At 55.9% G+C, this 23,687-nt stretch overlaps 1 protein-coding gene across 1 annotated transcript in view; it reads left to right on the top strand.

Annotated features, from left to right (window-relative positions):
* Positions 1-23,687, top strand: part of POLE (DNA polymerase epsilon, catalytic subunit) — a 45,084-nt gene that overhangs the window by 13,631 nt on the left and 7,766 nt on the right. Inside the window, exons 20-41 of the mRNA XM_040620096.1 lie at positions 1,854-2,002; positions 3,208-3,300; positions 3,482-3,626; positions 5,952-6,109; positions 6,455-6,650; positions 8,400-8,614; positions 10,406-10,508; positions 10,958-11,038; positions 11,147-11,269; positions 13,376-13,588; positions 13,858-14,067; positions 14,248-14,391; positions 15,529-15,669; positions 15,860-16,013; positions 16,089-16,195; positions 16,326-16,502; positions 16,580-16,803; positions 16,935-17,155; positions 17,455-17,659; positions 18,099-18,272; positions 19,169-19,294; positions 20,343-20,475. Of these exons, the coding sequence (XP_040476030.1) occupies positions 1,854-2,002; positions 3,208-3,300; positions 3,482-3,626; positions 5,952-6,109; positions 6,455-6,650; positions 8,400-8,614; positions 10,406-10,508; positions 10,958-11,038; positions 11,147-11,269; positions 13,376-13,588; positions 13,858-14,067; positions 14,248-14,391; positions 15,529-15,669; positions 15,860-16,013; positions 16,089-16,195; positions 16,326-16,502; positions 16,580-16,803; positions 16,935-17,155; positions 17,455-17,659; positions 18,099-18,272; positions 19,169-19,294; positions 20,343-20,475 (3,492 nt within the window). The remainder of the gene's footprint in view (positions 1-1,853; positions 2,003-3,207; positions 3,301-3,481; positions 3,627-5,951; positions 6,110-6,454; positions 6,651-8,399; positions 8,615-10,405; positions 10,509-10,957; positions 11,039-11,146; positions 11,270-13,375; positions 13,589-13,857; positions 14,068-14,247; positions 14,392-15,528; positions 15,670-15,859; positions 16,014-16,088; positions 16,196-16,325; positions 16,503-16,579; positions 16,804-16,934; positions 17,156-17,454; positions 17,660-18,098; positions 18,273-19,168; positions 19,295-20,342; positions 20,476-23,687) is intronic.

Here is a 23,687-nt window from a genome sequence, read left to right as displayed (position 1 = left end):
CAGTATTTAATCTTTTGAGGAACTGCGGTACCATCTCCTTTTGTTTCAGTTACGTAACTATTAAGTTTCTTGTTGTGTCTGCCTCTCTTCAGCAAGCACTAAAGTGTGGAGTGTGTTTCTCATTCTTCGGAGCCTGATACATTACCTGACACATCGTAGGTATTTAGTAAATATCTTACTTGTTTTGTTCTCTAAATATCAAGCCTTCAAGAAAATTTTCTTCTCATATTGGATGGGGAGTTTGCTGAAATATTTATGGCCTTCCCTGTGTTTCTTTGTCAGTTGCCCTTACGAGGGGCCTCTTGAGTAGCTCTCGTTACACTAAGTCCGGTTAATTCAGACACAGGCCTGGCTCCTCGTCCTGGGGCATCTTGGCCTCGGGACAGCCAGTCCCATCACGGCAACCCACCCCACCATTCCTGCTAGTGAAGACTTGCTTCTTCGCAGTGAAGCAGGTGGAGCTAATCTGCCCGTGTGAGTCTCACCCCCATCCTGGGGGAGATGTCCTCCAGCCTTGCATCCCAGAAGGTGCGGCCTGTGGGTGTGAAGGCCAGGTGTCACCATGTGCCCCCCTTGGCTGGGGCCCCGCATTCGTGATCCATGGCTTCTGGTCTGATGCAGATTCCGGAGAGCCTTTCATTCATTCCAGATGTTCATTGTCTGTTCTATGCCAGGTGCTCCTGTAGCACCTGGGGGAGTGAAGCTGAGATGTTGTAAAGCGGAAAGAGAAACGTCAAATGTTGGACCACCGTGACAGCATCAGGGACAGACCTGCAGCTCGGGCAGGAGTGAGTTCACGGGCGCCCGTGCCAGTCAGCCTTCCACATGGGCAGTTCTATGGACTTTGACAAAAACATACGATTGTGTAATGGCCACCGCAGTGAAGAGAACATTTCCATTACAACCGTTCAGAGTAGCACAAGGCCCTTGTTAGCTTTATCATGTCCGTCTCAACACGTGGTACGGGATCCGATAAGCAGGTGTTGGTCCATCAGCAGGCTCGTGAGTGAGTTGTTGTCCTGAGATGATGTTGTCTCTGTTGCTGTGCGCTTTGCTCTCTGCCTGTCGGTGCTTTCTGAGTTCTCTTGTTGGAGGAGGCCTGTAAGTCGGCTTGTCCACGGCGTCACGTCAGAGTCAACTGCATAACAAGATACATATTGGGAGACCCCGGGCCTCTGGGCTGGTGTGAAGCCCCTTTCTCTGTTGCTGGTCTCAGATTGGGTTTCCTTCGTTTCTCTAGCTCACTGTTGGGTTCTGGGTTCTGTCCCAAGAGGCTGACGTTGCCCCAAGTCTCAGTTGTTCAAGTGGGTTGCTGTAGTAGTTTCCCCTTGTCCTTGGTCTCACAAGAAATAAAAATGTGATGTGAATGTGTTCCTTTGTGCTGAGAACTCGTTTCAGGACATCTGCCTTGTACCAGGCAGTGCTAGGTTACCAGTGACTCGGGACACGTGGGAGCCCAGTGTGTGGCTCTGGCCTGGCTGCGGGGTTGTGGGTTGTGCAGACCTGGGAGGGCGTGCAGATCCCATACCCTCGTGAAGTTCCTCAGGGGCAGTGATGGTGTTGTGGTTGAGCAGAATGTCTTTACTCCTAGGAATTGTTGCTGGAGTCTTCGGGGGGTCGGGTCCTGAGACTGCACTTCCCACTGGCTGTGCCCGGACAGAGAGTGGGACAAAGGAAACGTGGCCAGGGGCCAGCACTGGTTTTTCTGCACATGTCTGCGGTCTTCCGTTGTATTGGTTTTTGAAATTCTCTGTAGATTTAAATTTTCAAACCATTAAAACGCTGGGCCACTGACTACGTAAAATGTGAGCTGGAAGAACCCAGGAGGTGATCAGTCTCTGTGTGGTCGCCAGGTGTGGAAGAAGAAGCTCTCCGCGGCCATGGAGCTGGGCGACGCGGCCGAGGTGAAGCGCTGCAAGAACATGGAGGTCCTGTACGACTCGCTGCAGCTGGCGCACAAGTGCATCCTCAACTCCTTCTACGGCTACGTCATGCGTAGAGGGTACGTACGCCCTGAGTCCCTGGAGTCGGCGCCTGCAGGCCTCGCGCTCAGGGAGGCGGGAGACCGCTGGCTAGGGCTGGGGGTTGAGGGGCTGAGGGGCTCGGTGCTGCAGACATGTCGTCTCCGGGTCTGGGGCTGCAGACAGTGCCTTGAGAGTTTCCAGTATGTTTATGTGACGAGGCTGTGGAGAGGGTCCAGGCGGTCACCAAGCAGCACCGCGTTACTGATACGGGTGTGAAGCCCTCTGAGGAGTCAGGAAGGCCAGGAGTGGGGGCCTTAAAGCCAAGGTGGACTGTTTCTGACGGACATGGGACGAGGTGGGATCTGAATGGCGGCTGAGGGCCTTGGAGGGAGCGGGTCTTGGAGGCCCGGCCACTGTGGGTAGGGGTCGTGAGGAGGGTCAGTGTGGCGGCTCTGGAGAAGAAGGAATATGGGGCACTAGAGGTTAGGTTTGAGGGAAAGTCATTTTTTTCTTTGTTGCTTTTTTTTTTTTTTTTTTAAGATTTATTTACTTATTCCAGAGAGAGTATGTGTGTGCTCACGTGTGTGTGCGATGGGGGGGGTGGGTGTGGGGCAGAGGGAGGGAGAGAGAGTCCCAAGCAGACTTCCCGCTGAGCCTGGAGCCCAATGTGGGCCTCGATCCCATGACCCTGAGATCATGACCTGAGCCAAAACCAAGAGTTGGGACACTTAAGTGAAGTCACCCAGGCGCCCCTAATTTTTTGTTGCTTTTTGATGGCAGAGAAGGAGGGGTGGAAAGCAGGGCTTGAGTGGAGTCCCCAGGGGCAGGAGGGGCGGGCCTCAGGTTGCCTGACGCCTCCCGGTGAGACCTGGTTTGGGGGCAGTGAGGCAGGCGTCTGGCAGGAAGCCAAGGACGTCTGTGGGCTTGTGTTTTCCCTGAGAAGTCAGGATGAGCGTGGGGTCTGGGAGATGGAGAGGGCATGAGATGGTGCTGGGGACCATGGAAGAGGGCTCACGGGGACGCGTGACCATCTGGTGCTGAGGGAGCTGCTGCACTGGTGGCCTGCTGCGTCTTCCAGCCCTGGGCCTGGGAGGCAGAAGAGTGTCCCCAGCATGGAGCTCAGTTCCTCCGTGGTTCTCCCGCCCTGCTTCAGACGCCCCCTTCTCCATGTCCTCCTGACCTCCTCTAGTGACCCTTCGAGGGGAGCCCCACCTGCCCCCCAGGCTGTGACTGTCTTTCTCAGGGCCCGCTGGTACTCCATGGAGATGGCAGGCATTGTCTGCTTCACGGGGGCCAACATCATCACCCAGGCACGGGAGCTGATCGAACAGATCGGGTGAGTGCTGCACTCTGGTCAGCCGCCAGGAGCAGGGAAGGCTGGGGGCAGGGACGGGGAGCGAGTGCGTGGGCCTTGTGTTTCATGGGTCCGCGGCCAGGAAGGGCCTTTACACCGGTTCTCCCTACGTGGAGGCCGCGGTCCGATATCCATGTGACCTAGTTTCTCTCTTTCTCTGAAGGAGGCCCCTGGAGCTGGACACAGATGGAATATGGTGCGTCCTGCCCAACAGCTTCCCTGAAAACTTTGTCATCAAGACGGCCAGTGTGAAAAAGCCCAAGGTGACCATTTCCTACCCCGGGGCCATGTTAAACATCATGGTCAAGGTGAGCCTGGGTCTCCAGGGAGGGCCTGCCGTCTGGGCCTGGATTCCTGGGACCCCCACTCTGATGGGGATTTGGGAGGGGACGGCGTTGACTCTCATGCTTACGTGTTTCCTTCCGAACATCAGACCAGCCTGCCTGTGCCGTTCGGTCTTTCCTGTAACCCGAGGATCTGTACAGAGCGGCTGTGCTCGCACTGGAGTGAGCCTTCCCCCATAGCACAGCGTCCGACTGTTGCGCTTTTAACTTTTGATTTTGAAATAGTGTTAGCCTTACGGAAGAGTCCTGACGGTAGCACAGAGATCTGTACTACCCTTCAGTCTGCTTCTTCTACTGTTAGCATCTGCACACCGTGGCACAGTGATCACAGCTAAGGGGTTCGCGCTGACACAACACTGTAACCAAGCCAGGGACCTTCTTTGCATTTCCCGCGTCTCCCAGGCTCCGTCCTGCGCGTGCTGGTCCTTTCTCCTCAGTGCCCTGTCTTCAGGGAGAACTGGCCTCGTGCTTATTGGCCGCCTCTCATTTGCATTTGTCTGTTGCTCCTGTCATTAGGATGAGGTCGTTAGCATTTTTGAAGGAATGCTAGAGGTGACGTGCCTGCTGTTTCATCCTGTTGCCGCTTGATGTCAGGGTCTGCACTTCTGACCACCCCCCATCCCGCCCACTGTCCCGCTCACCTTCCCGCTGCTGCAGGGGCAGTTATCGGGCACACACCCTGGGGGGGAGGTGTCAGACAGTCTGGCCGCCTGTTAAAACTACCAGAGCCTTGGGGCGCCTGGGTGGCTCAGTCGGTGAAGCGTCTGCCTTCAGCTCAGGGCGTGATCCCAGGGTCCTGGGATCCTCCCTGCTCTGCTGGGAGCCCGCTTCTCCCTCTCCCACTCCCCCTGCTTGTGTTCCCTCTCTCGCTGGCTGTCTCTCTGTCAAATAAATAAATAAAATCTTAAAAAATAAAACAAAACAAAAAAACTACCAGAGCCTTGAAGGAACATTGGAGGAGATACTTGAGACGATGCACATGTCCCGTGTCTCCCTAGTTTTCACTGGTTTGAGTGTCTGCTGCTGGTTCTGTGTGGCTTTCCCCTCCCCTGCCGGTACATGTATTAATTGGAATCTTGTAAGGAAGCCTGCCCACCGTCCTTCCCCACTTACCCGCTGCCTAGCCATGTGCTTAGTTGCGTGCTGGTGTGTTTCGTCTGCGTGTTCCTCTGTGGCCGCTGGGGGCTTCTTCACATTTGCCCACGTATTCTAGACACATGCCTCTGTTCCGTGGTTTGGGTTCAGGCTTGCACTTTCTTTTTTGAGTAGCACTTTCTTACTTCCTGGCCTGTAAGGTGCTCCCACCTCATCTTGAGTTTCCCAGTCTTGGCCCTGAAATCAGCCGTTTCTCTAAGGAGCCGGGTTGCTTTTACTGGAGAGGGTGTTAGAAACCAAGGTCAGGTGCAGATGCTCCTTGCTGCTGGGTGTTAGTGCTTCTAGCTGCTCTCAGCAGATCGAGCCAGGAGAGACGTGATGCCTGATATCTCCCTCGCCCACACACGCATCTGGATTTATTTCTCTGTCCGCGTGTGCACTTTAAAATAGAGAACGTGAGTCCACAGTGATCTGTCCTGCCCCAATCTAGTCCCCTTTCTCATTAGCAATTTCTTTCTCATGTGGTGAGAAGCCTGTCCCTCATTTTCTTGGTGTGTTTATTGGTTGAGCCCTAGTGTGTGTGCACCGTGGCTTTGGGATTGTGCCGTCAAGTGCAGTGAACTTACCGGCTAAGGCTCAGTGTGTGTGTGTAGCTGTTTCCATCTTTGGTCTGCCCTACCCTGTCAGGACAGGGTTTGCCAGAGTGACTTCAGTTGGAATTCAGCAGGATTCTACACAATGCAGTTGGGCTCATGTCTTCTAGTCTGCGGTCCCTCTGGGGGTTCCTAGTATCGGCTGAATGCTTCACTCTTGATGGAGTGCAGTTCTGTGGGTTCTGACCCACACAGAGTCATGTCTCCACCACCGCAGAGCAACACAGAACAGTTCCTGAGTGCTGTTCCTTTATCATCAGCCCTAGACTCTGGCGACCCAGTGTGTTCTCTGCAATAATGCTCCTGCCTTCTCCAGAATGTCCTGGGAATGGAAACAAGTTGTATAAGCTTCTGGGCTCCCTAGAATGCATTTTGGTTCATCTACATCTGATGTGTGTCAGAACTTAACCTCTTTCTCTGGCTGAGTGGTGTCCATTGCACAGAAGAGGCCCAGTTTGCTGGTCCAGCCAGTCCTCAGAGGACAAATGTCAGTTCCAGAATGGTGGGAGTGAGGCAGACCCCGCTTCCCCCTGTTTTGCAGGAAGGCTTTACCAACGATCAGTACCAGGAGCTGACTGAGCCGTCCTCACTCACCTATGTCACCCGCTCAGAGAACAGCATCTTTTTCGAGGTTGACGGACCGTACCTTGCCATGATCCTTCCAGCCTCCAAGGAAGAAGGCAAGAAACTGAAGAAGAGGTAGGAATCCCATAGCGTTCGGGTTTGGGAAGAAAACGAACAGATGAGAGTTCACAGCCATCCAGGAAGTGGACCAGGAGGCCAGAAGGGAGTAGTTCTGTTTTTTGACCTTTTTGATTCCATTCGGAAAGGTGTTGTCAACATGAGCACTGTCAGCGCTGCTCTCCACCTGTTAGATCTGGTTCCGCAGGCTGCAGGCCCTTACGTCGTTCTTCCGTCAGAAACACGAGCCTCCAGGTGGAGAGATGTTTGCTGCCTGGCAGATGCTAGAGGAGAGGGTCGGTCGGAGGGCCAGTGGCGCGCAGCCAACATCCCGTTGACTGCCGTGCTCGCCTGTGGTTCCAGATACGCCGTCTTCAATGAGGATGGCTCCCTGGCTGAGCTAAAGGGCTTCGAGATCAAGCGCCGAGGGGAGCTGCAGCTGATCAAGATCTTCCAGTCCTCCGTGTTCGAGGCCTTCCTTAAGGGCAGCACGCTGGAAGACGTGTACGGCTCTGTTGCCAAGGTGGCTGATTACTGGCTGGACGTGCTGTACAGCAAAGTAAGGCTGCCCTCCTCCTTCCCGGGCTGCGAGGGTCCCTGGGCTCCTGGAGAGCAGGGTGGGTCAGGGCTAACTCTGACCAAACTCCAGGACTTCTTTAGTTCTGGTGCCTCTGGAATCCCGTGTCCAGTGACAGAATGCTATGAAGGGAACAAATGGCACAGTGAAAGCAGCTGTAAGAGATAATTTACCAGTGATCGCATCACCTTCTCTGATTTTCAGGACCCTTGTAGGCCCTGTAAATGAGCATGTATTTCCCACAGTTTATGTATTTATTTTTTTTTTAAAGATTTTATTTATTTATTTGACAGAGATAGAGACAGCCAGCGAGAGAGGGAACACAAGCAGGGGGAGTGGGAGAGGGAGAAGCAGGCTCCCAGCGGAGGAGCCCGATGTGGGGCTCGATCCCACAACGCCGGGATCACGCCCTGAGCCGAAGGCAGACGCTTAACCGCTGTGCCACCCAGGCGCCCCTCCCACAGTTTAAACAACAGGGCTGGCTTCCCTTTGAAAATATCTTCTCAGGGAATTTATTGTCTCTGTTGCTTGTTCGTCTGTATTTCATTGCGTTTGTGTTACTTAACTCACAACTACCCACTACTCTTGGGTGTCAGGCTTCTGCTCTCCACCTCTGTAATGTGGCCTTGAACATCTTTGTACAGATGCTTTCCCTCCTCTCTTGTGTTGTTTGCTAAGAGGAGAGTTTCCGAGTGAAAGAAATACTGGAATATCCCGGAACATTGTTCTGCCTTCCTCTGCCTTTCTGCCTTTGTGGGCCGCTGTAGCTCGGCATTTTGTCTTGTTCTGTACTGTTGACCCGTACATGAGAGTAAGCACCAACAGAGAGAAACACACGAACAGGAGCAAGCAAATCTTACAGGATGTCTGGGCCAAGAGGTCGGGGTGCGGGAGCAGTGGGGACCAAGAGGTCAGGGGTGCGTGTGTGCGGAGCAGTGGGGGCTGGAGGTCAGGGGTGCGTGTGCGTGGAGCAGTGGGGGCTGGAGGTCAGGGGTGCGTGTGCGTGGAGCAGTGGGGGCTGGAGGTCGGGTGCGTGTGCGTGGAGCAGTGGGGGCCAAGAGGTCAGGGGTGCGTGTGTGCGGAGCAGTGGGGGCTGGAGGTCGGGTGCGTGTGCGTGGAGCAGTGGGGGCCAAGAGGTCAGGGGTGCGTGTGCGTGGAGCAGTGGGGGCTGGAGGTCAGGGGTGCGTGTGCGTGGAGCAGTGGGGGCCAGAGATCAGGGGTGCGTGTGCGTGGAGCAGTGGGGGCTGGAGGTCAGGGGTGCGTGTGCGTGGAGCAGTGGGGGCCAAGAGGTCAGGGGTGCGTGTGTGCAGGAGCAGAGAGAGCTCTTTGCTGTCAGGCCCCTCCGAGTCCTCATTGCTGAGGACTGCCTCGGCTCCGCACTCGGGCCGTGGCTCTCCAGCTGGCATCGTCTCTCTCTTTGCTCTTTCCTTGCTCCTCCTTTCTCTGTTTTTCTCTTCCTTTTGGGAGGAAAATCACAAGTCTTTCCCCGTTTTCTGTAGCTTTGGTGCTAATGGCTCAGTAAACATTTCTTAACGTTTTCTGTATAGTTCACTGACATGGCAGTTAACGTTTTGTGTTTGGATTTGTAAGTGTTGCTGTTTGCTGGTGTGAGGCAGCCCTGTTGCACGGCTGGAGAAAGTCAAGTGACTGGGGGGGGATGTTGCCGGTGAGTGAGCCTGGGATAGCGCTCCTTTCCTTCTGTGCCATGTTGTGCCCATTGCCTCTCTTCAGGCAGCCAACATGCCGGATTCTGAGCTGTTTGAGCTGATCTCTGAGAACCGCTCCATGTCTCGGAAGCTGGAAGATTATGGGGAGCAGAAGTCCACGTCTATCAGCACAGCCAAGCGCCTGGCTGAGTTCCTGGGGGATCAGATGGTGAAGGACGCGGGGCTGAGCTGCCGCTACATCATCTCCCGGAAGCCCGAGGGGTCTCCCGTCACGGAGAGGTAAGGGTTCCTGAGGTTAAGGATGGGATTGCTTAGGGTCTTGGATGCTCGGATTGGAAGCTTGAGTCAGTGGTGGAACCTCTGTCCCTTCGTAGCGAGGTGAGCTTCCTTGGAAAGGGCAGGACGGGACGCCGGGACGGCTCCATCGGTGAAGCGTCTGCCTTCGGCTCTGTCATGATCCCAGGGTCGTGGGATCGAGCCCCGCACTGGGCTCCCTGCTTGGTAGAGAGCCTGCTTCTCCCTCTCCCTCTCCTGCTCCCCCTGCTTGTGCTCTCTCTCTTTCTGTAAAATAAATAAATAAAAAATCTTAAGAAAAAAATGCAACAAATTACATACAGAGTAAAATAGAGAATTTTTATATATTGATAAGAAAAAGGCAACATAAAATGTAGGCAACAGATATGAGCAGGCAACTCGCAAGTGAGGAACATGACAGGCCACGGAAAGATGTTTAAACTCACAGGCACCAGGAAGTGCGGGTCGTAGAAGCGTCTGTTGATTGGAAAGAAAGTGTGTGATGATAGCAGTTGTCACGCATGTAGACGGGCGTGTGGGTGACAGTCACTTGAGAGCAAGCCGGCCATGCACAGTGGGGTAGACGATGCTGATCCCTCACGGTTGAGCACGTCCGGGGATGTGCCCTGAGTAACGACCCCGCGCGTCTGCATTGTGTTTAAGAGCAGATGCTGGGAACGCCCGTGTCCTTCAACCAGGAAGTGGACGGCTGTGTTTTTACGCAGTGGAGTGCTGTGTAGGGTTGGAATGATCGGACCGCAGCTGCGTGCTGTGCCGCGGGATGGCACGTGCGCCGTATCGTAGCCCCATCTGTATCACATTGACAAACACGCACGACACTCTTACTTGTTCCGGATGCATACGGACAGGAGTAGTATAGAAGTGTGCGTGGGGTTGGTAGACTCCAACAGAGGGGTCCCGCTAATCTCTGTGCGAGGGTGGTCGGGAGAGCTGCACGGGTCTTCATCCTTATATTCTCTCACCTACGTTAACGGCAGGGCACGAAGGTGGCTAGGACTAGGTGACGCATGCACTGTGTTCGTTGTGTTCTTTCTACGTTTCTTTGCATTCATAATATTCACAATAACAGATATTTCCTCCAGGGAAAGGAAGGGGTATTGACGGTGGCCCTCTTGCTTTGCTGGTGATGTGAAAACTCGCTCATTCTCTCAGGAAAGCAGATGAAGTCTTCCTGTATCTTACTCAACGAGTAACATTTTAGAAAGGACTAAGTGTGTGCGCGCACGTGAATATGTGATTTACGTAGCTCTGTCAACCATGGCCAGACAACACAGACCAAATGGCCCCCAGTGGGGGGAGCATGCATGAGCCCATGATATTTTATTTTATTTTATTCTATTTTATTTTATTTTTTTTTTTTAAAGATTTTATTCATTTATGTGACAGAGAGACAGCCAGCGAGAGAGGGAACACAAGCAGGGGGAGTGGGAGAGGAAGAAGCAGGCTCCCAGCGGAGGAGCCCGATGTGGGACTCGATCCCGGAACGCCGGGATCACGCCCTGAGCCGAAGGCAGACGCTCAATAACTGAGCCACCCAGGCGCCCCTAGCCCATGATATTTTCATACGGTGACGTATTATGTAGTTGTTAAATATGGTAAACATCAGATATTAGCTGTACTTTATACAAAATGACATCAGGTTACAAATGAGGTTATCAGCCCTTGTTCCACGTGGAACGCGCATATGCTGGTGAGCACTGGACCAGAGTCGGGCAGATTCTTGTGTCGGTCACTTCCATGCCTCTCTTCGCCCAGGGCCATCCCGCTAGCCATTTTCCAGGCCGAGCCCATGGTGAGGAAGCACTTTCTCCGGAAATGGCTTAAGAGTTCTTCGCTCCAAGACTTTGATATTCGGACGGTGAGTACTGACTTTGTTATTGTGAGTTGAGGAGGAAGAGTCGACAGCAGGGTACCCCTGACTCGGGTCAGCATTTTGTCTGGCATCTTCACTCTTGACGTTCCCTTGTCTGATACGTAATGGGCGAGGAGGTAGCTACGCTTCAGGGCGAAACAGGAAAAGCTCCGTGCTGGGGAGGGCTTGGACTCTGGTGCAGGGTTCTCGTGCTGGCTCAGCCACCTCCTGAGTCCGGGGTCCTGGGAGTCCTGTAAGTGCTCTGCCTCAGTTTCCTTCTCTGTGAAATGGGTACGTTTCGTCCCAGAATTTCTGGGCGGGTTAAGTAGGACACAGGAAGCATTCGGCGCAGTGCTCGGCGTAGAGTGGAGCACAGCACTGCTGCTGGGGCTGCTGCCGCTGGAGCTGCTCTTCCCTCGCTCACACCTGTTGCTGTCTCCTTCCCGCACGCCCAGATTCTGGATTGGGACTACTACATCGAGCGTCTGGGGAGTGCCATACAGAAGATCATCACAATCCCGGCGGCTCTGCAGCAGGTGAGGCCTGCCAGCACAGACAGGGCCCACGTGGCTCAAAAGCCACAGAACCTGGGCCTGGGCCATCCTAGCAGAGTCGGACGAGTGATCCGTGTCCTCTTTGTGTAGGTGAAGAACCCAGTGCCACGCGTCAAGCACCCCGACTGGCTGCACAAGAAGCTTCTGGAGAAGAACGACGTCTGCAAGCAGAAGAAGATCAGTGAGCTCTTTGTCCTTGAGGGCAGGAGACAGGTAGTGGGCCTGGGACAGTGGGGGCCCTGCTGCTGCCATTCAAGGGTCTAGAATGGCCCTTTTCTTTGTAAAAATGTGCACCTAACAGTTGACTCTCTTTCCTGCCGGGGATCTTCTGGGATAGGACGCACTGGGTCGTCTGTTAGGGAGAAGGACTGTCTTCTTCTATGTAAATAGGGTGGTAACTCAGGGAGTCTGTGAATTACTGTGCCAGAGACTTCAGTTTTCTTTCTTTTTTTTTTTTTTTTTAAGATTTTTATTTATTTATTGGACAGAGATAGAGACAGCCAGCGAGAGAGGGAACACAAGCAGGGGGAGTGGGAGAGGAAGAAGCAGGCTCACAGCAGAGGAGCCCGATGTGGGGCTCGATCCCATAACGCCGGGATCATGCCCTGAGCCGAAGGCAGACGCCCAACCGCTGTGCCACCCAGGTGCCCCGAGACTTCAGTTTTCTAAACTAGAAAATAAAAACTGTAGAAACTGTAGAAAATACTGAAGGGTGTAAAGAAGGGCTTAGCTAAAGTCAGAAGAGCCAAAAGAAAATCCCTAGAAGGCCAGGGCACAGAGGGATTAAAAGGATGGAAAATACTGACAAAGCTGATGTGGCTGTATTTATGCAAGCGAATGATCCCTGAGCCAAAAGTATTAGTAGGGATAGGATGGGATAAGTCATACTGAAAGTCACGGTTCACCAGAAACATGTACTTCTGATAGTTTAGTTTTAAATTAAATAATGTAAAAATTTACCTAATTAGTAGAAGAAATTGACATCCAGTCAAGTTTGGGAGATTTTAACAAATCCCTCTCAATTGAAAGATGGAGCAGACCAGAAACCAGTAAGAACGTGTAAGGTTGGAGTGACTCTAACCAGATTCAGTAATGAGGGAATACACGTAATAATAATGGGGGTGCCTGGGTGGCTCAGTCGGTTAAGTGTCTGCCTTCGGCTCAGGTCATGATCCCGGGGTCCTGGGATCCAATCACATGTCAGGCTCCTGCGTCCGGCTCAGTGGGGGTCTGCTGCTCTCTCTGCCCTTCCCCCCTGCTCATGAGCTCTCTCTTTCTGAAATAAGTAAAATCTTAAAAAAAAAGAAGTCATAATGGGAATTAGAAATACTTAATGAAAGTACTAATCCTATCAGAATCTGTGGTGTGTATGCACACTGTCTGCACAGACAGATATTAGCAAAGGAAAACAAGTAGGAAATCAAATAAGCTTTCAACCGAAAAGTCAGCAGCAGAGTGAGCTGCGGAGGGAGAAAGACGGAAGTTATGAAGACAAGAGCAGGAATGAGGGAAATTAACGGTAAAACCCAAACCTTAGTCTTCGAAAAGACTTAGGAAATAGACAAATCTTTGTCTAGATGAATCTTTGGGCTTTATTTTAATGAAAACAGACACAATTACAGACACAGTAAACCCTGAAACCACACAAGGAATTACCTTTCTCTACCAAACAAGTGGAAGCTTAGATGGACTGGACCGAATTATTCAGACTGACCTGAAAACCTGAATAGAACTTAAACCACTAAAACATTAAAACACTGAATCACAGTTGAAACAAACCAAACGGTTTTTCATAGGAATTTTACCAAAGTTTTTAAACAGATTATTTAGAATAAGAAAAGAGGAAAAGCCTTCTTAGCTCATTGGAGTGAACCGTGTCTACGTCATCCGTAGGGGTCCGTCTCAAAACTACGTGAATAAGTGGGAAAAGCAGGTGGCGTGGGTCTGTACCCCCGCAGCCTAAGGGAGGTGCACGTTCGTGGGCGTGGAGTAGAAGCACAGGGTGCACGGGGAGTGACAGGCGCTGGGCTGGGCTGGGCTGGGAGGGAGAAAGAAGGGACCTGTCCTTCGCAGTCTTTTATTTCTTACGAAAAGGAGAAAGCCTGGGAGCAAACATGGACCGATGGAGACGTTGGCTTCATAGTCGTGGGGCTTAGTGACGTTATGTTGCATCTCTTCACTGTTAGAAATTGGAAGTAGATCGTTCAGTCACGCACACCTTGCGTACAAGTATTTTATCCGATGCAGCTGACGGTGTGTGTCTGGAGGCGGAGTTATCGAGAGATCGTGGCATTCTAAGTCTCCTTTGGGTCTTTGCAGGTGGGCACGGCCCGGGCTCCAGAAGGCACGCAGAGCCTTGGTGCTCCTGACATGGAGGATTTTGGCCTTGTGAAGCCACCGCACTCGGCGGTTCCTGTTGCCACGAAGAGGAAGCGCATCCTCTGGGAGAGCCAGGAGGGGTCGCAGGACATGGAGCTGACGGTGCCCTGGCAGGAAATCTTGGGGCAGCCTCCGGCCCTCGGAACCACCCAGGTGGGCAGCCTCGGAGCCTGGCGGGGCCAGTGGGAGGAGAGAGCGAGGACAGCAGTCGGGCCCGTGCTGTGACACACTGTCTCCCGTGGAGTCTGCCGAGTAGTCTGGGGGCCCCGGGACGGGTCTTGACCTCCGATGGGGCCGGGAAGAGGTGTCCAGTCTTTAGAAGAGATACCCGGGCTTGGAAACCATGTGACGTAGTCGCGGAGGAAGGCGGGTTCTGTTTACTGCGCGCTGCTCCTCCTGACCTGGTCCGCCGTCTGTCCCAGGAAGAGTGGCTGGTCTGGCTCCGGTTCCATAAGAAGAAGTGGCAGCTGCAGGCCCGGCAGCGGCTGGCTCGCAAGAAGAGGCGGCGTGTGGAGGTGGCGGAGGGCGGACCTCTGCCCGGGGCCGTCCGAGACAGGCCCACCACCGGGCTGGGGAGCTTCCTGCGAAGGACTGCCCGCAGCATCTTGGACCTTCCGTGGCAGATCGTGCAGGTGTGCGCTGCGGTCATTGGGGGGGTGCCTCCAAGGGCAGCAGCACAGCCAGTGGGAAGGTACTGGGGACGCTCCGTGGTCCGGCATGGAGGGGAAGGGCAGCCTTTGCTGGAGAGCCCCCGGAGGTGAGCGCTTCCTGTGACGAGGTGACAAGCTGCCGTGTGCGCTCTTCCCTTTCAGATCAGTGAGACCGGCCAGGCGGGGCTGTTCAGGCTGTGGGCCGTCATCAGCAGTGACTTGCACTGCATCCGGCTGAGCATCCCCCGCGTGTTCTACGTCAACCAGCGGGTGGCCAAAGCCGAGGAGGGGCCTTCATATCGCAAGGTGCGGGGCCGCGGGTGCTGCTGGTCACGTGGTCTGCTGCCTGCGCGGCCTCTGAGGCGGTCTCCCCCCGGCGGAGGGGCTGCATAAATAACGGGGCTTCGCGGAATCAAAGCCTAGTGAGCCACGTGACCCTGGGCGGGGTGTGCTGGCGCCTCTGTCTCCCGAGAACCTTCCTGGCGTGCTGTGAGAGTCGAAGCGGTGTCTGTGGGGTGCTCGGTGACCGGAGCTGCCCATGTCGTCCCGGGCGCGCCGTCCTCTTCCGTCCGTGTCCACGAGCAGGGGAGGGAGTAGGATGTCAGAGGCTCTTCTGAGGTTGACGGCTTCGCTGGGATAGACTCCACGTGCCGCATGATTCACTCATGTAAAGTGTGCGTTTCAGTGGCTCTTCGTGTGTATCGGTCAGCAGCCTCCGCCAGCCTGTCTTAGAGACGCCCAGACCCTTAGCGGTCTCTCCCCTCCCCCAGCCCTCGGTAACCACCGGTCCCCGTTCTGCCCCTGGATTAGCCTGTTGTGGGCATTTCATGGAAAAGGGATCCACACAACTTAGTTCCACCGGAAGCCCATTTACTGCGGCTGTCGGTGCCCGTCTCTCAGTCTCGTTGCGGAGAGGACATGTGTGTGTAACTGGGAACTACACCGCAGCGGCTTCTGCAGCAGGGGAGACTCAGTTCTGACCAGAGGATCCGCAGGGTGTGGACCCAGAAAGGGCAGCCGGAAACAGATGATCTGGAATTCTGTAGCGTTCTTGGATGCGGTGGGCATGGTAACTTCGAAGGAGAACATCTTTTGGGGGGATACTTTCCTGTTCAGTGCCCTCTCCTGCTCCCCCCCAGGATTCCCCCACACTCTGTGGCTCCCCCATACCAGTGCTCTGACCAGGAGAAGGCGATTCCTCTCAGGTTAAACCCAGCAGACAGCAGGACAGTGAACTGGGCACACAAGGTCCTCTGCTTCTCAGAAGCCCCAGGCTGCTTCTCGAAGTTACAGCCAGAGCTGTCAGTTTCATTCACGAGGAGAAGTGGGCCCTAGGGGCTTCACCTGGTGGCTGTGGGACTATTTCAGTGGTGCGTGTCGTGTTTAATAGACATCAGCACTTAGCTTAGCCATGTGACGAGCTCATCGCCCTGTTGTCACCAGGTCAGCCGCGTCCTTCCACGCTCCAACATGGTCTACAACCTCTATGAGTACTCGGTGCCCGAGGACATGTACCAGGAACACATCAACGAGATCAACACCGAGTTGTCAGCCCCGGACATTGAGGGCGTGTACGAGACTCAGGTAACTATCTCCCCAGCTCAGCTGAGCAAGGATCCAGCTGGATGGGCTAGAGGAGGGAAAAGTGCTCGTGGGATGGACAGGCTGGCCGCACGGCTGTGGGCCCCCCTCCAAGACGGTTAACGTCAGCAGCATGTCTGCTGAGGACACCTAGGCAGCGGCCCTCAGCCTGCCTGTCTGCCCCCCCTCCTAGGTCCCGTTACTGTTCCGGGCCCTGGTGCAGCTGGGCTGTGTGTGTGTGGTCAACAAACAGCTGGTGAGGCACCTTTCAGGCTGGGAGGCGGAGACCTTTGCTCTCGAGCACCTGGAGATGCGCTCTCTGGCCCAGTTCAGCTACCTGGAACCAGGTATGATGTATGCCAGCTGCCCTGCCTGGCCCGACCTCCCGCGCACGTGGGGGTGACGGCCGTGCTCTCCTGCAGGCAGCATCCGCCACCTCTACCTGTATCATCACGCGCAGGGCCACAAAGCGCTCTTCGGCTTGTTCGTGCCCTCCCAGCGCAGAGCGTCTGTGTTTGTGTTGGACACCGTGAGTTCCTGCGAGGGGCAGGACAAGCCTTTGCCCGCCAGTGCCCGTGGGGATTGTGTTGGAGCCGTAGCGGGGGCCCTGCCGCCCACACCTGCCCAGGGAGAGGGCTGATGTGGCCTCTGTCGTCTAGGTGCGAAGCAACCAGATGCCCAGCCTCAGCGCTCTGTACTCAGCCGAGCACAGCCTCCTGATGGAGAGAGTGGGTCCTGAGCTCCTGCCTCCCCCCAAACACACTTTCGAGGTTCGGGCCGAAACGGACATGAAGACCATCTGCAGGGCCATCCAGCGCTCCCTGCTGGCCTACAAAGTGAGTGTGGTCGGGCGTCTGCGCGAGCCCCTCCCCCAGCCCGGGTTCCTCTAGCTGCTCTCTTCCCTGACGCCCAGGAGGAGCGCCGGGGGCCCACACTCATCGCCGTGCAGTCCAACTGGGAGCTGAAGAGGCTGGCTAGCGAGGTTCCCGTCCTGGAGGAGTTCCCGCTGGTGCCTGTCCACGTGGCCGATAAGATCAGCTATGGAGTCCTGGACTGGCAGCGCCTTGGGGCCCGGCGCATGATCCGCCACTACCTCAACCTCGACACCTGTCTGTCACAGGCCTTCGAGATGAGCCGGTGAGCGGAACGGGGGCTTTCTCTGTGTTCCCGGGCTCTGGCCATCTTGGTTGTTGCTGGCCTCTTCCCCGTTTGCTCGTCCACTTCCTGGGGCTGACCCTGTGACCCCGTGACCCCATGACCCCGTGCAGGTACTTCCACATCCCCATTGGTAATCTGCCTGAGGACATCTCCACCTTTGGCTCCGACCTCTTCTTTGCCCGCCACCTTCAGCGCCACAGCCACCTGCTCTGGCTGTCCCCTACGTCACGCCCTGACCTGGGCGGCAAGGAGGCCGATGACAATCGCCTCGTCATGGAGTTTGATGACCAGGCCAGTGTGGAGATCAACTATCCAGGCTGCTACTCTACGGGTGGGTGCTCGAGGCACATGGGGTCCCGCCTGCCGGTGTTTCTACCATTTACTGCCATCCTGGGATGGCGGGAATGCCGAGTGGGGGTGCTGAGTGCTGGGCCGGGCCAGTGTGGGAAGTGAGCCTGCAGGAGCCTTGGCAGCCGTGGGATGTGCAGACCTCTGCAGTCTGCTCAGTGGCGGGCTTGTCAGCCACCCCTGGCTGCCCCGGACAGCAGTGTGTTTTCTGAGACGGCGCTTGCTGTAGTCGGATGCAGACACGAGAGGGCTGTTGCACAAGTGTGGTTTCTCTGCGTGCAGTGTGCGTGGAGCTGGACATCCAGAACCTGGCTGTGAACACCATCCTGCAGTCCCACCATATCAATGACCTGGAAGGGGCCGACAGCGTGGGCATCAGCTTCGATGTGATCCAGCAGGCCTCCCTGGAGGACATGATCACCGGCAATCAGGCCGCCAGCACCCTGGCCAGCTACGACGAGACAGCGCTCTGCTCCAGCACCTTCAGGTGCCCGGGAACCTGCGTCCCTGAGAACATCACCCTGACCTTCTGTTTTGTCCTGTCCTCTCCCTAGGCAGAAGAGCCGAGTTTGGGATCTAGAAGGAACATGAGAAACTTTTTTATTCTCTGCCCTTATTTTGGAAAACTAAGAGCTAAGACACTGTCACCGGGGCTTTTCTCTCCCCGGGCGGCAGAGCCCGAAACTCACGTGGGTCCAGGCTCTTTCCTCCGTTCCCTGGGCTTTGCTGCCCTCTGGGCACTGTGTTCTGGCCTCCTTCCTGTGGCCAGAGGCATGCTGTAGCTGTTGAGTGCAGAGTGAGGCCTGAGGGTGCGGATGAGGACCCAGCTATGAGGTCTGGACAGTGAGGGGGGAGGAGGCAAAGTGACCGAACAGGGGAAGCTGGAGCTGGCGACAGAGGGGACACCCTGTGCACCTTTCTTCCAGGATCCTGAAGAGCATGGTGGTGGGCTGGGTGAAAGAGATCACGCAGTACCACAACATCTACGCCGACAACCAGGTGATGCACTTCTACCGCTGGCTGCGGTCCCCGTCCTCGCTGCTCCACGACCCTGCTCTGCACCGCACGCTCCACAACATGATGAAGAAGCTCTTTCTGCAGTGAGTGCTGCCAGGCGCCTGCCCTGGGCCACGCTGACCCTAGTCCCCAAGACCAGAGAGACGCTCAGCACCTCTGGAATCGGGAGCTCACTCGTGGGCTGATGGTCCGTGGCGGTACGGTCCTGGGGAGGGCTGAGTGGCTGTCGCAGTCTGCGGCGTCCTTCAGACAGAGCTGCGCTGTGGGCTACGGTCTTTCTGCCTCCTTTTGGCACAAGTCTTGGTGCCGTGGTTTGCCCTTCTGCACCTCTGCTTCAGAGTGGACCCTGGGGACCCATGTGCGCATGTGTCATCCTGAGGGGCACTCAGGCTGCTGTCAGAACTTAGGCGGCTGAGGTCACCAAGCAAGAATGGCCTTGTACCCAAGGTCATGTGAATGTAGCTGCAGAGTACTCTCCAGCAAGGAGCAGTGATGTGGGTGTGACAGATACGATAACTAGATAGGAGATGCTGACCTGCTGGGTAGTGACAGCGGACTGTACCCCAGCAGGGACAGCAATGTGTCCCTAGCCCACCGACACGCAGACGCTGGTACCGGCCTGGCGCGGTAAAATGCTTTCTGGGTGTGCTTGTAATTTGTAATCCTCATTACAAATGATTGTAAACTTTCTTTTCATGTCCTTTACCCATTTCTCTGTAGTTCTGTTGGTTTTTCCTCATTAATTTATAGGAGTTCTTTCTACATAAAAATTAGCCATTTTTGTGTGATACAAGTTGCATGTTTTCTCCTGGTTTTGTTTGTGGTGGGTTTTGCCCTGCAGAAATCTTCATTCGTTGTTGCTTCTGGATTCCAAGCACATTCAGGATAGCTTGTTAGTTCAGGACATCAGCTTGTTTCTCATGGTGTCTTGTGGTTTCTCTGTGGCATGGTGACCGGTGGTTCCAACCTCGGTCTGCAGGCTCATCGCCGAGTTCAAGCGCTTGGGGTCATCTGTCGTCTATGCCAACTTCAACCGCATCGTCCTCTGCACGAGAAAGCGGCGGATTGAGGACGCCGTTGCCTACGTGGAGTACGTCACCAGCAGGTGCGCTCACCCCTAGAACTCTCCCTCCTGCTCCCCTGTGATGTCATCTGCCTGCTGCTGGGGCACTCCTGTCCGCAGCTCGTAGCATGGAGCTGTTGGTAATGAATTCTTTCTGCTACTGGGTATCCCAAACAAGCCTTTATTTTACTTTCTTTTTTGAAAGGTATTTTTGCTGGTATAGAATTGTAAGTACCTCTGTGTTGAAAGTTTTGAAAATTTCTCTCTGTATTTCTTTGTGGTAATTTCCTTCATCGTGTCTTTAAACTCGCTCATCATGTCCTGCAGGGTTCAGTCTGCCCTTCACCCCATCCGGTGGTTTTCCTGGCTAGAGGCCTGTTGGGGTCTCACCTGTGCCTAGGGCCTGTTCGGCGTGTTCTGTCTTTCTTCTAGCTTCGTGACCACATTGCATTCAGGGTTAATAACATTGTCAGTGTCCTGTTCTGCCCACTCTAACACTTGTGTCAGCTCTGATTTGTCTTCAGCTGATAGGTTTTCCTCGTTGTGTTTCTCTGCTTCTCCGCAGAGCTGGTCATGCTGGATCAGACGCCAGCAGTTGTGAATCCGTGGGAGTGCCTTGTCTGTTGGATGCTTTTGCGTTTTGTTCTGTAAATATTCTAGAGCTTTGTTACTAGGAAACAAATTGAGCCTTTCGGGCATTTTTTGAGATCTGTGGGCTGGGCCAGAGCCGTGTTTAGTCTAGAGTCGTTATTCGTCTGTTAAAGCAAGACTGTTGCGAGCGCAGCCCCGATGCCTCGTGCGTCACGCGGCTCTCAGACAGGGGTGGGAGCAGGCACTCAGTCGTCCTTGTCCTGGCTTCGTGGAGTCTTGCACTTGCGTGCTCCATGCTCTGTGGCGTGCAAGGGCCTGCTTGGGGAGGGCTCGGGGTGTCGTGTTTGTCCTGTTCTCTAGAGAGCGTGAGGGGTGATATAATCTGAGTCCACCTTAAGTTTAAGTAGGTGAAGGATAAGCAGCTATGAAAATTAAGAGAAAAAGAGAAAAACTGTTGATTTCATTTCAGCAGTGAAATTTCTGTTTTCCCTCTTTTCAGCATCCATTCTAAAGAGATCTTCCATTCCTTGACAATTTCATTCTCTCGGTGCTGGGAATTTCTTCTGTGGATGGATCCCTCCAACTATGGTGGAATCAAAGGAGACGTTCCATCTCGTATTCACTGTGGACAGGTAAGACCTAACCGTCTTGGAGAGCTGACGCTGGACTCTGAAATAACTCTGGGTCCGTATTTGTCCCTTTGCACACATTGGGTGGCCGTGGGCTGAGTGCCTGGCATGGTTCTAGGCCGCATCCTGCAGCAGCACACGAGAGCATGCTGCTGCTGTGGAGCCTGTGAGAGCAGAGATGAGCGGGTAACAGGTGTGGAACACGCAGCCCTAGCAGTGGGAAGGGCTCAGATTAACACACCGCAGGGCACGGGCAGAGAGCAGCCGTGGGGCAGGGGCTGATTTAGAGGGGAAGGTTGTGTAGGCCAGAAGGAGGGGACAGGCAAGCGGGGATGGAGGAGCTGGGCCGGGGACTAGTGTCAGATGGCCATGACAACAGGGCAGGGCTAAGGCGGTGGTCACAGGTGCAGCACAGAGCGGCCAGGACCAGGCCACTTGGGCACAAAGACCGAGGTGATTTGGCTTTTAGTGATGGAGAGATTCTGAGCAGGGACATGTTGGCTTGACTTGCACTAGGGCCCCATGTTGTGGACAACACTCTAGGAGGTCAGGGCTAGCATCGGCCCAGGGGAGGGTGTAGGGCAGGGTGGAGTCAGGGAGATGGACTCGGGTGGGTTTTGAAGGTGGAAGGACAGCTGAGTGGATGTAGGTGACGCCTGGGGGTGTGGGCGGCACCCAGGGGTGTGAAGCCATGATGGATGGGGAAGGAGGGCAAGTGTGGGGTGAGGGGAGCCATGCTTGGCCAGGGTGTGTGGTGTACACAAGGTCAGCCCGCCCTCCGTGCTGAGAGTGGATGGGGGATGGCCGCCCTCGTTGCTGGGGTAGCGGGTCCTGTGGGCAGGACGTATGCGTGGAGACCTCAGTGGGAGTGAAACGTAGGCATCGTGGCTGGATCAAGGGAAGGCAGCGGTGGTTGCCGCTCTAAGGATATGGGGGTGCCAGAGTGGACGCGTTGAGGTGAAAGGCCCTCTTGAGAGGGGAATCTGGTCGCAGGCGGTATGTGCGATAGGGCCGTATGGAGAGAACCATCACCATCTCAGGAGATTTGGGATTCAGACAGCTAGTCAGCTGAGGTCACCTGCTTGTGAGTCTTCCCTCCTTGGGAGGAGGGAGTTGAAGAATTTTAAAGTGAGTTCTTGGGGCGCCTGGGTGGCTCAGATGGTTAAGCCAGTACTTTTGGCTTGGGGCATGATCTTGGGGTCCTGGGATCGAGCCCCATGTTGGGCTCCCTGCTCCGTGAGGAGCCCGCTTCTCCCTCTGCCTGCAGCTCCCCCTGCTTGTGCTCTCTCTCTCTGTCAAATCAATAAAATCTTAAAATAATAATAATAATAAAGTGAATTCTCTGGAAGAACAAAATGAGAATCCCCGTCCCCGTGTGTGGAGAGCTTGACCTCATCCTCAGAGCCAGCTTGCGGGAACCTCACTCAGGCCCAGGGACGGGGAGTGACTCGATGGCCGTCACGCGGGGCAGAAGGGGTCAGGAGAGCCAGGTGTGGAATGACTCGCGCGCTTCCTGCTGTGCGCGCTGCTCAAAGACACAGCGGGGGTTGTGTCTGTGTTACAGCAAGACTCCCCAAAAAGAGGAGGAAGAGGAGGAGGAGGAGGAGGAGGAGGAGGAGGAGGAGGAGGAAGGCGCACAGGAGCCCGATGTGGAGGACAAGCTGGAGAACAGCTGGAACATCGTGCAATTCCTGCCACAGGCGGCCTCGTGCCAGAGCTACTTCCTCATGATCGTGTCAGGTGAGCCGCCCCGCTGGCCCACGGAGCTGCGCAGGGTGACCTGCTGCGTGGCCACGCTCGCTCCACAGAGAGGCCTGCTTGCACAGCGCCCTGCATGGGGGGGCCTTGGCCTGCCCGCTGTGTGCGCTCTCTCTGTGCGCTCCAGGTTCTTCCCTTCCCCTCTGGGACGGTCCGCACAGGGTGTGCACGCGGGGACTCTGGCTGTGTCCCTGCCTGGTCTCCCCGGCCGGTCTCTCCCCAGCCGCGCGGCGGGCGCACCCTCACCGCCGCCCTGTCGCCGCAGCCTACGTGGTGGCCGTGTACCACAGCATGAAGGAGGAGCTGCGGCGCAGCGCCCCAGGGGGCACGCCCCTGAGACGCCGGGGGCCCAGCCAGCTGTCCCAGGACGCCCCGGCGGCCGGCGCCCTTCCCGGTGAGCACGCCCTCGCAGCGGCCTGGGGTCCCTGCGCTCCCCCGGGCCTGCCCTCCGTGCCCCGCTGTGGCCCAGGGAGGAACACGGCCGTGTCCCCGTCCTCCCAGGAATGATCACCTTCTCACAAGACTACGTGGCCAACGAGCTCACACAGACCTTCTTCACCATCACTCAGAAGATTCAGAAGAAGGTCACGGGCTCGCGGAACTCCGCCGAGCTGTCCGGCATGTTTCCGCTGCTCCCCGGTTCCCACCTGACGCTCAACAACCCTGCGCTGGAGTTCGTCAAGTACGTGTGCAAGGTGAGGCTGCGACCCACGAGCGGGGTCGAGGGGTCCGCGGACGCGGGGATGGACGTGCTCCCACTGGGGTGCGCGCGGGCAGGACTGGAGGGTGTCTGCGGGGCGGGGGGTCCACGTGCAGGGGGGCAGGTGCACTCAGCTCGTCTGCCTGGGAGGCACAGGAGCCCGGAGGACATTCTCGTTGACGCCAGCATCACTCCCTGCCCCTTCGGCGCAGCCGCTGTGGGAGGCGTTTGGTGTGAGAAGGGGATGAGACAGGAGAGACACCTGTTCTCGTGGAGCTTGCGCTCCAGTGAGGGGAGGACAAGTCAGTGAGGGCCAGGTGGGCTCGGAGGGGCAGGGCGGCCTGGTGAGACCGCGGTGACCCGCTGGGCCTGGCCAGGTGCACCCCAGGGAGAAGGTCTGGATGCAGAGCCCCGGGGTAGGAGGGTCTGGGGGTGCCGGCGAGAGGCACGTGCGGAGCGGTGAACCGGCGGGCGCTCGCGGTCTCGTGGCTGGTGGGCCCCGGGCTGTGCTCCCCAGGAGCAGGCTGCAGTGCAGCCGCAGGGGAGAGCTTGCGGGGTTGCCGAACGTCTCTCGGGGAAGGGCGGGCCGAGCCAGCGATGCGATAGTATTAGGGATGGCCCCGCGCAGGCGTCACGTCTTCCAGGGAGAGTGCTGTGCCGCGCGTCGGGTTACCTCCCCATGTACAGGTGCCCCAGGCTCACGTGGCCGCTGCTGCCACCGCGGGCGTAGTTCCGATGCCGTCTGACTACCGTAGTA

The sequence above is a fragment of the Ursus maritimus genome, unplaced genomic scaffold (genome assembly GCF_017311325.1).
Source record: "Ursus maritimus isolate PB19 unplaced genomic scaffold, ASM1731132v1 scaffold_33, whole genome shotgun sequence".
Classification (NCBI taxonomy): domain Eukaryota; kingdom Metazoa; phylum Chordata; class Mammalia; order Carnivora; family Ursidae; genus Ursus; species Ursus maritimus.
The sequence above is the reverse complement of the archived record's forward strand: the minus strand, read 5'-3'. Positions and strand labels throughout refer to the sequence as shown.